The sequence below is a fragment of the Cryptomeria japonica genome, chromosome 11, assembly GCF_030272615.1.
Source record: "Cryptomeria japonica chromosome 11, Sugi_1.0, whole genome shotgun sequence".
Lineage (NCBI taxonomy): Eukaryota > Viridiplantae > Streptophyta > Pinopsida > Cupressales > Cupressaceae > Cryptomeria > Cryptomeria japonica.
This window is the reverse complement of record NC_081415.1, coordinates 66,160,621-66,175,219: the sequence shown is the minus strand read 5'-3', so window position 1 is coordinate 66,175,219 and position 14,599 is coordinate 66,160,621. Positions and strand designations below refer to the sequence as shown.

Below are 14,599 nucleotides of genomic sequence, written 5' to 3'. Positions count from 1 at the left end.
GAGATGCTTCATGACATTTAATGAGTCCCCCTCCACCTCCAAATAGCTAATATCAAGATTGCAGGCCACGGGAAGACCCAGTAGGCAACATGACTAGAGTAGGCACTTAGATTAATTGCAAAAGCACCAAGGATATTACCCATATAGTCCCTTATAACCCCATCACCTCCTGCAGGTCCAAGGTTTACCTTAAAGACCAATCAAGATAAGTCATTCTCTATTATTATACAGCATATATTGAATATATTAAAAAAATAGTCTACTAGGCCATAAATCAATATATTTCCAATTCTCTTTATGGACTATTCCTTTTAAGGACTGAGCAAAATCAATAAAAATTGTTATTTAAAATTAAATATATAAAATTAAAATCTAACATAGATTATTGACTATTAGTAAAATCTTATTAAAACATGATTATTAATATTATTTACAGTTTAAAACTAAATACTAAAAATAAAATTAATACAAAAATAATTAATAAATTTATAAAGGAAGTTCATTTTAAAACAAAATTGGGATTTAGAATTCATTTGAAATATGGGAACACTTAAATCCAAAAACAGCACATTCTGATGCACTACTTCAAATTCAAAAAATGCATTGCTAAAGTCAATTGTAGTAATATCTCCAATTTCAGTTCAGCTGGCAATAAGTGAGGGATCAACAAGCAAGCTGTTATTTGTTCACTTTACCCATGCCTTACAATTCAATGAAAGAAAGGAACTACTAGCCATGGGACGAACAACATCATGCTGCAAGGATCAGTGCTAGGGTCATGCCAACCACAGTAACACACACTTGAAATTTATTTCTTTATATTTTTCTAATGGAAAACCATCAGTGCCACAACCCCCTACAAAATAACTACAGAAATATTTATCCTTTAATTGCACTATTTCTTGTTTTAAAACATGAGAAAAGCTATTTTTTGTAATGTCCCCATCCTAGTCAAGGATAGTGGTTTGAGGAGTTAGCCTATTTTTGGACCCTTGTAGGCTAACAGGGTATGGATAAGGGGGTCGGTGATGTAGTATCTTGAGGAGTGGTCTGTCTATTTGTTCTAGTTCACTGTTGAGTTCAGTTCTGGTCTTCGTTTCATCAGTTTCTGACATTATATGAGGATTTCCTAATTTATAGGGAAAAACTGCTAAAAGTAGACATGGTCTTATTTTCATTGGCATGGCGAACCGTGGCCCCAGCTTTTGACAGATTCAGTTTCTGAGTAATAATGAGCGAGATATGAATTTTTAAGTGATTCCCACAGGCAATTAATGTTTTAATGAATTATTAAAATAAAACCACAAAGTGCATCGCCTAAATTTATTTAAGTGAAAATTTAATATCTCCTAAGTTGGGCGTTGCTTTTAGGGTTAAGTTGGGAACCCTAAAAGCAAGTTATGATATTTTAAAAACCTAATTGCCAAAAATCGTATTTTTGGGGTATTTAGGCAGCCAAGATGAAATTAAACCTCATTCATTAATATTGAGCATTTGACATTTCTTCTGAGCACTTGGCTATGTCGGCTTGGGTTTGGACCTGTTTTGGAGAGTGTGCATTCTTCAGAATTCAGTAGCTTTGAGATTGTGAAAGATCAATCGAATTGTTGCAGCTCGGTTGGCTTCATTTAGAAGTCAAATTGAATTAAATTGGGGCAGATTTGGCTTCTTACAAGGCAGATTTGTTGTAGGTTTCCTATTTACTGTTTTGCTGTTAATTTTTCTGTGGTTTGGAGGTTGCTTTTCCCAAACACACAGCTTGCTCATTTATTGGCGCCATCTTCCACTGTTTGGGTGCCTTAGTATTAAATAAGAGCAGATATGAATTGTTTCAGAATAAAAAATCAAAACTTTGTAAGTTGCTGATTGAATTCTTTTAATTCAATAAATTGGCTAAGGACCTACGGGTATGCTTCTAAATTCTCCAGTTTATTGTTTTCAGCTGATTATTTCATGTATTATTTTCAATATGTGTTGAAAATTAAGAAACCCCTTCTGCAATTTCTGTCTATTTCTGAAAGACCATCTTTAATAATCAAAAATACAAAAAGAATTACAAAATTACAGCAGGTTGAAGAATTGGACCAGCAAGGGTTCATCACATTTTTCCATCAGGATCACCTAGACGTCCTTGGGAAAATTGAGGAATGTCGCAAACATCAACTATACCTGGGACATCCAGGCATCACCTAATGTACCAGTGATGTTTTGCCACATTTCAGGGACATCTTCCCATTTTAAATATGTTTGCGAAAATCCCCTACTGTCCTGCTGTCCTGAAAACATGGAGTGGGATGAAAACATCATTTTAGGGCAAGGGACACATCCCTGTGGAACAAAGAATTTATTAATAATATGGTTACGGACAATATTTTATTCACAAAATCTTCATGTCGCTTAGATCTCTACCCCTCAACAGCAAGGCCCTAAGATAGGATTCTATTCCAAGTATTTTTTGCATATTCTTGATGGCATCATTGTCCACCACATCTATATTCCACACCATTAGAATGATAGGTTTAGGATTCCTCTTGGTAAATTGAGGGTATCCTCACCACATGCTCCTCAAGACTAGCCACCACATTCCTCATGGTGATAGGATTTTTCACGTGTATGATTTTATTCTTTCCAAAAGGAGGAGATAGAGGTGCACTTTATTTTAGCGTATCCCATCTATTATGATATTAACAGGCAATACTGTTGCTTGTACAGGGATTCAGAAAGATTAGTATTCCTAATCAAAGGCAATTGGTACTCCATCTTTAAGCAGTGGTCACCTACAAACATAAAGTTTTTATAAGGGATCCAAAGGACTACAAAAAGGATAACGTCTCTCTTCCATTTGCTTTCAATGGTTAGAGATATTAAGCATCTCTTAGATGCTAATATTACAATAAAATCATCTATGAGAAACCACTCACCTTCAGGCATAGGTACTAAAATGCCTTCATTACCCCCACATTCCTCATTCCACACATGGTAGATCCAATGTTTTCCAGTCTATAGAATCCTCTTCCCCTCCTCATTTGTGCTAGACATGTATTACAAGCTTCTTTTCTACTTTTAGTCTTTTAGAGGATCACAGATTGGTGTATTAGGAGGATTTCAGACACACTCTTTATGCACCCCATCGTCAATTTATTCCTGGGCATTCTACAACGATATCATCAAATCTTGTATTGGCACTTTCACATTGACTAGTGATGAGAGGATCATTCCTTTGTCTCATAAATAAGAATATGGCAAGTCATGGCCTTCAGCACTCCCAGCTTCCTTGGCAATCGATCTTCCTTTCTCATGGTTGACTGCAATTTTTGAAATACATTAGACCATCAACATGATATGTTTAGGGTTTAATCAACTTGGCTTTATTGTGAATTTTCTCTCCCTTAGATCTACTTCAAGCATGCAGGGCAATAGATGAAACCTATCTATTTCATGAACCAGTCAACAATCTCTCTTAATATTTCTGTTTTGCATGGACACCCAGATATAGCGCACATGGATATTAAACAAATGCTAAACAAGCCACATGCCCAAGAGAAGGTGAAATTGCTAAGCAGCAGAAATAATCAATTTATCTATTTTCATAATGGGAATTAAAATAAACCAAAAAAATTCAGTCCTTTGTTACAGACACTCTAGGTAATGTTAGTCTCAGTACAAAAAATTAACATGATATGTTGATAAACTGATACTAAACAATTCTCATCCTGAACAAATGAGAACTGAAGGAGTTTCCCATGAGAAAAATTTCAGCTACTGTCACTGTTCCTATATAAATTCTTCAGTAGGTTCATCGGCAATAAGATTAGAAACAGAACAGTCCATTTCACAACTACAAAGTGAGGAAACACCAAAGAGGAAAGAAAAATATGTGAGCTTAAACAAATACCTTAACACCTCCAGGAAAACAGAATGCGGGTAGATCCTTGCTCCTCATAGCTAACCTCTTCCCTGGTGGATACTTAAAAAGAATCTGCACAAAAATAATCAATATCATATTAGATTATGGAGTAAACTACCTACTCTACATAACGAGGCTAAAATTTATCTCAAACTAGGAAAATTCATAAATACGTATAAACTATACCTACTCTCCATAAGCAAAAGCCAAAATCAATCTAAAACTAGGAAATTCACCAATAATTTTTAATCCAATTTGCTATATATTATAGACACAAAAATAATATAAATAATAAATATTTAATTAGCAAATGTCATACCTATAAAATGTACACCTGGGATGATTTTTACACAAACAAGTACAATCTACTCCGATAGTTTTATTGTTTTACCAAAGTGAAGACAAACTGACAAAAATCTCAGTAAAAACGAAGATTCAAATAAAGGGAGTATTCTCAAGATTACTCTCACCAAATATTTCACCAATATTGTTGTCGAGTAGATTTACTAACTATATATATCTACCATATGACAATATGTATTTAGTATTTACTGGTGAAATATGTTGTAAATCTCTACAAGCCGTTCAGGATTAATAAATAAGTTTTAGTGAATCTGTAGGAGACTAACTAGTAAAAAACAACACAATCTGAAAATTTGGAAGCCTTATAGACATTCAAAAACAATGTTTTCCAAGGTGCATTTTGCTAATAGTCAAATTAAGCTATCAAATCCTATGAAAAATACAAGGAAAACTGGAAAATAACATTCTTTTTTGGGCCCTTTGTATATCCTATAGAGTGCTCATATTCAAGAAATTTAAACAGTACAATACAACATAAGGTAGTTATAATCCTTATGGATCCATCTGGGAGACTGGGACAAATAACCATGCTACTATGAATAATTTAAAGGTTTGCAAAAATAACATTCAATATGGAAGAACATACATCAGCATTGCACTTTCAGCAAAACAAAAAGCAAGACAGTGAATATACATGGAATTAACCAAAAAGTGATATAAAACACCACCATAAATAAGAAAATTTGAAATCAAGTGTTGAAATACACACATAAACTCAATGAGTATTACACATTCATCCATCCTCCAAAACCGATGCCAAAAAGGTTTTCTATGCGTATGTGAACATGGATATATTTGAGAGCAACCTTATGTATATCCTTCCATTTCTTCTCATTAAAACTGTGGGCTAAAGCATTTCTCTGTGTGAAGGCGCTGTCAGCGACTCAACCGTGTAGTTTTGAATAAATCTTAATAAATGCATATTTCATGAGTAGTGGTTCCCAAGAACCTGTCTCTCATGACCATGAATGATGCAATTAGCACTCATTGCATCTAAGTAATACTTCACATGGCCATTCATGGTCATCATTAGAGATAGGTTCTTGAAAACCACTACTAATAAAATATGGGTCAATGAAGATTGACTTGAAACTACACAGTTGAATCCCAATAATTCATCAAATGGATATTAATACATGTCACACCTGATCAACTATTACATGCAGAAGGCATCTATCCACTAGAAAGAAATCATAAAAATCACAGTTATCTAAATTTGTCATCAAATATTCTTGCATGGACATGAAAGAGAATTCATACGGGAATATACTCTACAGGAGACTAGCTCTTCTTGAAGTGAGTAACTCTTATGTTCAGAAGTTGTACTTCAATCTTCCTTATACAGAATTGTGGTCCATATTCGCTACTATCATTTTTCAATTGTTTCATCATGTATTTATATTACAATGAATTGTTAATATTAGCTTCTTAAGTATATGCTGTTAACAAATTAATTTCTGTACGGCCAAAAGAGTTACAAATCTTGAAGAATGTGAAACAACATTGAAGTGTAAAATAATCAGAATATCAGAAAGGTAAAACATACAATCACAACATTGTAGCCTGGAGGAGGGAGAATCTCACTTGGAGCCAATTACATAAGAGAAGCTTGGCACTTGTTGACGTGTTTTTTATGACTACATCGAACACAGAATAAAGTTGCTTAACCTTCACTTCACTCTCTCTTGATCAAAGTGCGATTGCATGCTAAGATTGCAAAAAGTTCAAACAATCGACTCCAAGGTTCCTTTATGCTACGGACGTGACTCAGTTGGCTGATGTGATTGCTGGTAATCCAAGGGGCCTTACGTTTGCATCATTCTTTCACTTCTTTGTTGTGGCTGGAACTCCATCATCGGATATGGCAATTCTGCGATGCTGCTACTTCGAACAGACTAAAATGAACTGAAAATAAAGGGGAAAGGGTTTAGAAGGATCTAAATCTATTCCTAAGGGCAGTGATATCAACAGTTAATGCTTTGGTGGACAAATTCCAAATAAACCAAGCTCTGCTTCGCCAAGATTAACTACAACTCCGCAAGAACCGGTGCAATCTTCTGAGGATGTTGAAGGATTTTCAAATCAAGAAAGTGCATTTGAATACCCAAAACGGCGCAATCCAAATGACCGTCCACAATCAAACTTAGCACAAGTTTAATGGCTCAAGCTAACTTTACACTGCAACTTACAATCAGAAAGATGCAAAAAGTATGAACCATGGAAATTCATCAGACACCATTACATTCTCCATTGAAATCAAAGCACGTTATCTAACAACTGAGAAAATAAAATTCTCCTCTAAGTGAGGAAGGTGAAACCATGCAAGTCTTGAAAAAATAACTTAAGTGGACACCATCAGAGAACAATGTTTCACTGTTATTATCTCAAAACTTATCACAACAATTTCATACAAGTCTCCCTTCTTTAAAAATGAGGGGGGTCACCCGTTTATATAGGCACCTGGCTTGACTACATGCAAACCCTAAAGATTCGCCACTCAAGATGTAACAAGGTGGGAATCGGCTATTAATGCCCACTAAGCCCATATACAATTAATTCAAAAGTACCCAAAATAGCATCCATTGCGCATTAAATGTACCACCTCTTTCAAATTCACCCAACATGTGTTGAATATTCATCCATGCAAAAATCACCCCATTATGTCATAAATTCTCCATCACTTCCACATGCAGCAGCTGCATGCAAAAGGAATCTGGCATAAATTCAACATGTAATGACCGGGTCACCATTTGGTCAAATATTCTAGTAATGAATGCACCACCCTACTGCCATAAGTTCAATAGATCCTCACCATGCAAGTGGACCTCATTGTCGTATATCTGTTCCTACACATCGAGAATTGTTGGAGAGAGAAAATTTGATTTAGGTAGAATTTTCTTGAAGTCTCTTCAACTTTCCTTGCTTGGAGAAAGTTTTCCATCAATTTTCCCCATCTTCTGTTTTGTAGGAATTTTCCACAAATTAGGGTTTCAAGTCCAGGATGGAGAGAATTCTCCTACGAATCCAAATCTATAAAAATTTTGAAATTGGATGTGATTTGATGCCCAAGAATGGATTTTTCAAGAATTTTCCTGGGGGAAATTTCTTGTTCAGTTCATCCCTGATTCCTTCCTTGCCTTAGAAATTTTATCTTCAATTCATCCTTGGGTGTAATTTCTTCCTTGCTTGGAATTTCGTCCTGAAGGAAGGAATTTCCCACACTTAGTCAATTTTTCACCTTTCCTGGAATTTTGTCCTGGAGGAAGGAATCTCCAACACTTAGTCAATTTTCCACTTTCTTGGAATTTCTTCTTCTTGGGCGCAATTCTTCCCTGAGGAAGGAATTTTTTTGAATTTTGATTTTTTCTTCCTGAACCTTGATTTTTATGTCTTGTTTCCAACCTTGGGCACATTTTGGAACTCGACAAGAAATTCTGGAAATTTGTTCCTTGAGGAAGGAATTTTTGTGCTCTTTGAATTCATCATGTCTACAGGGAGCTTTTTTGACCAACTTTTCACACCTCCTACTTTTTAGGAACTTTCCTAAAATTTAGGTCTCGGGTCCAGGAGATAGAGAAATTTCTCACGATTCCGAATCCATAAAAATTTTCAGATTCTGATAAGATTCAGTGCCTAAAAATGGAAAATTCAAATTTTTTCTCAAGGGGATTTTTTGCTTTTCATTCCTCCTTGACCCTTGGATTTTCATGCCTTAGACAAATTTTCGAGACAAATTTTCGAGTTTTCAAGCTTAAGACATGGAATTCATGGCGGAATCCATCACCTCCTTGATTCTCCTTGAGGACTCCATTTTGACGCCTACCATCTTCCTTGGGCGGCATTTTGGTGATGAGGAGGAATTCATGATCTCGCTTATCTTTCCTTGACCCTCCTTGTTTGGCGCCCTCTCTTCCTTACAGGGCGCAATTTTCTATTGGAGAAGGAATTCTACTATGTTGTGCATTCTTCATGAACATGAAACTTAGGCGCCTTGTGTACTTTTCCTGAACACTCTAATTTAACGCCCCTCATCATTCCTAGGAGCTATTTCTCCCTTGTGATGGAATTCCTTCCATCTTGGACTTCCCTTGATGCTCCTTCTTTAACACCTTAATCCTTCCTTGAGCGCTATTTATCCATGAAGGAGGAATTGTGCAATTTTTCATCTTTCCAAGGCGGGAGGGATTTGGCGCCCTTCCCATCCTGCCTAGGCACAAATCTCCTTAAGGCAAGGATTTTTTACTTTTTTTATGCTTTCCATGGACACCCTTGTTTGGTGCCATTCACCTGGCATGGGCGCAATTTCTTTATGAGGGGGGAATTCACTATTTTTCATGAATTCCATGGCTCCTTCTATTTGGCGCCCTGTGTAATCCTAGGGTGGAATTTTGTACTGAAGGACGAATTTCACACTTTGGAGTTCTTCCTTGACTCCCTTGTTTTGGCACCCTTTCTTGTGCATGGGTGGATTTTTCACTAAGGCATGGAATTCATGATTTTCATTTTCTCCATGGCATGGGCACTTTGGCGCCCTTCCTTGTCTTAGGGTGGAATTTTGAATTGATTGTGGAATTTCATGCCTTGTTCATTTTCCCTGAGGCCCTTAGTTTGGCGCCATGACTTCTTGGGCCCTAATTTTTCATGAAGGAGGAATTCACAATTTTCCTTGAATTCCATGGTGTGAGCATTTTGGCGCCTTCATCCTTAGTTGGACACTGGATTGCCTAAGGGAAAGAAATTCATCATTTCTTCCTTCCTTGATGCCAGACTCCTTTACTTGGATGTCAAATTGATTTGCTGAGGGATTTTCGTGTTGCTTTCCAGACTTGGATGATTTTTTGAGCTTTCCACTCTTGGACTAGTTCCCATACTTAGCCAAATTTTGATCACACTTGTCTGCCTTCTGACTCTTCCAGATTTAGAAATGATCTTCAGGAACGTTCAATCTTCAGCATCTTTAGCGATGAACCTGCCAAAATAGATTTTCCCAAATAGTAAGTGATTCAAAATGTTAGGGTTTGGACAAGATAGGTCAAAAAAGCTCTTACTAAAAATTGAAACTTACTAAAAATAGAAATTACTAAAAATAGTAAGTTTGTTTTTTGGCAAAATTAGACCAATCCAGGAGGCCGTGAAACTTACTAAAAATAGTAAGTGCTCAGAATTCGCTCAAATTTTAGTGGGAGGCTCCTTGAAGGGTCCTGATTCCAGTTGTATGCTTAGTTTTCCAAAACCCTAACAGAAACCCCTAAAATCTACGACTAAAGGCAGAAACCCTAAAATTGACAAAACGAGCCCTAGACTTGGCCAAAATCACTCAAACGACAGGCAGACTTGATCAATTTAACCCCCAAACACTTGCAAAGCAGAGAGACTTTACAAGACAGCTGCGAAAAGACCCAAAAACGAAAGCCAAAAAACCAAGAGGGCCTAAAAAGTAGGGGGTCCCCATTTGCAATGGGGCGATGTGTGAAAACGTCACAACACTCTCATTTGAATTCTACCCAATGCAAGAAGAGCTTAACAGATAAACCACAACCCATCAGTTTTTGTATTATAAATGTTTGATTAAAATTTCTTGGGTATTGCAGTGCCAAAAGTATTAAATACTATAATTACCATCATAAGGTGAAACTCCTTAACTAATTACAGCCTTTGGTTTAATTTTTCACACTATCCATGTACTGAATGTATACCTTCACCTCCATTAACAAACAATGCAAATACACACACACACACACAAAGATTTACCCCTTCTATAATAAAATGTAGGCTGTTGACCCATCTTATCAATAATCCACCTACCGTGCTCACTGGCACATAAAAGATAACTCCCTGCAAAAACAACTAGACTTCATCCATATATATCATATCGTTGCTAGCTTTTTATATCACTCTCTCTGAAATCATTCAACAAAACAAAAGGGTTTGATAAGAATTTACAGGAAAACCATTAAAAATTCAAAGACAAGTTCATAATGCTAGAGGCCTGCTGACATAAATAACATTTTGTGTTTGAAAGTGAAAATATAACAGAATGTCCAAGCAGAGGACAGAGCTCCTGCACAATCTCAACACATCTAGCTAACTATGTCCTACAAGAAATCTGTTGCAACTGTTTTTGACACAAATGCTTGGTTCCCATGCCTACAACTTCCATAACATCTCCCATTAGCCAGCCACACACCAAAAATCTAACTTGGGCCTACTTTTCTGTTCTTCGATTTTCAAATGAAATAAAAGGTAAGTCAAACTTTGTGACAAGAAACAATGACTATTATGAATGCATCGCAAATTGAGATTTGAAAACACAAACCTGAGGTTCTAATGTGGGCAAGGGAGGACCACGATATGGTTGTCTTCTTCCATCACCTAGTCTTGTTGTCTTTGACATTTCTGTCTCCCATGTCTTCCTTTTTGCAAATGCAGCCTCAGTTGCCTGAACATTTGTATTTGAATGCAATCCAACAACAAGAAAATGTTCAAACAAGCAATGTGGTTCTTGATGTTGTTTACGTTCCTGCAGCAATAATAAGCATTTGACCATAAATTATTAGTATTGAAGCCAAGATGCCACTTTGTGCCACTTCAGGAAATTATTTTAATATTGAAACAAAGAGCTTCTAACGATTCCTAAGAAAGCAAATATAATGATTAAAAACTCAAACTAAACCCCCTCAGTAATAACAAAAACTAAATCAGCATAGAAATCTCCATAATCTTAGTGTTGAAAACTGTGCAGGAGATCTAAGACTAAATTGTCATCTTACTTGTAAATATGCTCTGATCATTTCATATTTTTTTATGTGCACCTAACATGTCTTGATCACCTTAATGACCACTGTAACAACTGTAGGAACGTGTTTTTTGTATAAACGAATAAGTAGATATTTGTGAACTTTCTTTTTAATTCTAAATCATTTTCTAGAATTTTAACATTGTCTGCATATTTTTTGCAAATATATTTTTCACTGAAACTCAAGTGTTCAGAATTCATTATCTTAACGCATATTCTTTTTAAAAAAAACAGAATCCATGATCCATCAAACAGACTAGTAATTTGCATTACGCATGAAATTAAAGTTCAGAAATAGTGGTTAATATAAACCACTCCAAAGAATCAGCTGGGAGTAAAGAACTCCAAGACCTTCGTGGCAACCAAAAACCAGGTTAGTGAGGAAATCCTGCTGAAATTTTATGTTTCACAAGAAAGCCTGACTCTTCAGAACAGAATTGTTAGTTCTACTTTATTAATTAGAGGTCTGTAGTTGTAAATCCATGGCAATGACGACAAAGTTGCATCCAAAGTTGGCCAGAATGATACACAATAATCAACAGACATACAAAAGGAATGGACTAAAAGAAAATCATGTAACCTTCTCAAAGATCAAGAAAAGATAAACTGAAGTCTTTGAAATAAGCACATGCAAGAGAAAGGAATAGCTTTTATAAAGGATCAGAAGTTAGAAAAACAATGACTGGCCCTGACAGAAGAGTCCCTAACTGATTTAGGACAAGTGAAACCATTTGGTAAGCATTTTAATTTTCAGAAGTTAGGATCAACACATGCAAAGTCAAATGGGGGAACAAGACTGTTTTATTACACACATTTATTGAAGGGCACATGGTACAATATGCCACTCCTCTGGTCTTCTCAAGTACTCAACATGCATCATCCTGCCATGCATTTTAGAGATCACTCAAAAGAACCTTTTAAATACACAAAACAGTGCACAGATCCATCTATTACATAAGATAATTTAATGTATTCATCATTTTCTAACATTCTCCATTGAACAATGCATAAAATCAAACATCATATTCCCTCATCAACACAACAGAGACTCAAAACAAGTACATTTTTCCCTCTCTTTGACAAGTTAGCCAGTAGTGACCTCTCAGCCACCTACTCTAAATGCATGTATCCAAAACTTTGTGCAAAAGCTCCATGACCATGGGAGTCTATGTACATCGTATCTCTTCTATGTGGTCTTTATAAATCTAACTCTACTATCTCCATCTGTGTTTATCCACTTTGCACCATTTATCTTCATTTTCTATCCATATATCAGATTACATTGCATAAGCAAAAAGAAATAATGTGTCTAGAAAGAATATGTGATGAAAAACAACTTACAAGCAAGAAATATTCCTCTAAGGCACTAATGTCTCTTAAATTTTAATATTGCCAGCCACAGATATCATATTACACTGAATCTCTAAAAATATTAATATATTAAGCAAACTTTTCAAGAAAAACCTAACTAAGCTCAATCCTTGCCGTAACCTGTCCATAAATGATGTGGTGGAAAGATAGCCAGCATTACAAAAACATTGCCTCATTCAATCTACTATTGTCGATTTCAAGTTGCACAACCTGAATGAAACAAACAACAAAACATCGTCTAACTGCTCTAACATTCAGAAGATGGTAAGATATAACACCATGGAAAACAAGTTCCAAGAACAACTTAAAAGGATAATGTCTGATTACTAAAAATGGAGGCCGTTGCCCAGGACCACATCAAAAACACAAATGAGAAAAGATGTATATTAGAATTTATCAAAAAATCCTATATTACTGGGTAGAAGTTTGCAGCCAAACAATTACAGTGCGGCCTAATATATGTCATCTTGTAATTTATGTTTATTCTGCTGAAGGAGAGCCTTTTAGATCAATAAAAAGTATCCTAGTGAAGCATTCTGTACAAGATCTATTTTCCAAACCATACTTGTTATTATTAATACTGAATTAGCAATATTAGATAACACCTTTCCTATGAATATTAAGCTTTAGGAAATCATCTCCATCTTTATTGACAGAATTGTTAAAATGGATTGATTTTCTGTGAAAATGACATCTCTTTAAAAGGGCTTATGTCTGCATTGAGCATTTCCCAAGAGTTCTTAGGGATATTCTGATGTGAGCATGGATTGACTTGTATCAACCAAAGTTGTCATTAGAGACTGGATGTAAGGTTAATAACCTGAAACAAGAACAGTTTGGTAAATGGCAATGAGTTAAACTTCTTATTCATTCTTGAAAATCAAGAAAAAGACCTGAAAACAAAAATGGTTAAGTCTAAGGTTATCCCATGCCAAACATGCATTTGTCAGAAGAGGAAAGGAAAAGGAGGGGGAAATCATGGGTTCAAATGCCTACAAACAAATCCAATGAGAGTAAATTGATAAGGAAGGAATTGGCAAATTCAACATAAGGATTAGAACAAGATGTATGAAAGAAGATTAGGAAAGAAAGTGATGAAACAGGCAAACATCTTAATCCATTGCAACCCCTTTCAACATTAAGGTTCACAGTCGATTTCAAGGCACTTCCTCTCATATGACATGGTGGAAAAGCTTGAACTTGGTGCTCCTACAGTACCAAGGAACGTGTACATTGCAGAGTCACTGCCAGATAAGCATAAATGGCAACCTATGTGTTGTTGTTTATAACTAGGTAAGAAGGGTTCGGATTGCCTTAAGGCAACATCCGAACCCATATAGGACTGGGTCCTATCCTAGAAAGGGTAACGTGCCCCCAAGACAGGACCAGCCCCATTTCTACACGCCACAATTAAATCAAATTGGCGCCAAAATCCATTAAGGCCGACTTAGGAGTTATATGGGTTAAGAGCTCATATAAATAAAGATCAAATGCAAACTCAAATAAATCAATCAATCCTCATGCAATCAGCAAAATAGCTCTGCAATTAAAGGTGTGAAATATAGAAGAGGACTGTGCAAAATATAGAAGAGGAATGTGCGTGTTAGTTCAAGAAGATAGAAGGCATTTGGTATTCCTTGATGCAGACTTGGTGTAATTGGAAGGGGCAGATCTGATATGTTGAAAGGGAGCAGATCTGAAGAGTCAAGCTAAGTATTGTATTGATACAATTAAGATTAAATACATAATCTGACCTGTGGGTGGCTTTAGTGCTGGGTTTTTCCTCCTTGGAGGTTTTCCCAGGGTATTTGTGTTGGTCTCTTGCTCTCTTGTTTTCATTCTTGCATTTACTTGATTATGGTTTACTTAATGTTAGCAAATAATTAAATGCTCCAAAGCTGATTACTGAACTAGGTCACAAATTTAACATGTGTACCATTGTGCCATATTGAATAACTAATGCAATCTGTCTATAGGAGAATCATTTTCTGCTTTCCAACCCTTGTGGTAGAAAATTCTGGAGCTGATGACAAACATGAAGGATGCAATGCCTCTAGATAGATTTGATGAACAAAGATTCATCAATCTCAATAGCAATGTAGTTTGGTAAATTGAGAAAGCTTCTCCTAATCAACACAATCTTCTCAAAAGATTATAATGTT

The 14,599-nt window shown here is 35.9% G+C and overlaps 1 protein-coding gene across 2 annotated transcripts in view; it reads right to left on the bottom strand.

Annotated features, from left to right (window-relative positions):
* The window catches only part of LOC131042523 (uncharacterized), a 47,021-nt gene that overhangs the window by 28,918 nt on the left and 3,504 nt on the right, over positions 1 to 14,599 (bottom strand). For both annotated transcript variants that reach the window (XM_057975837.2, XM_057975836.2), the window contains exons 4-5: positions 10,587 to 10,790; positions 3,896 to 3,979 (exon numbers count right to left, since the gene is read on the bottom strand). In XM_057975837.2, the coding sequence (XP_057831820.2) occupies positions 3,896 to 3,979; positions 10,587 to 10,790 (288 nt within the window). The remainder of the gene's footprint in view (positions 1 to 3,895; positions 3,980 to 10,586; positions 10,791 to 14,599) is intronic.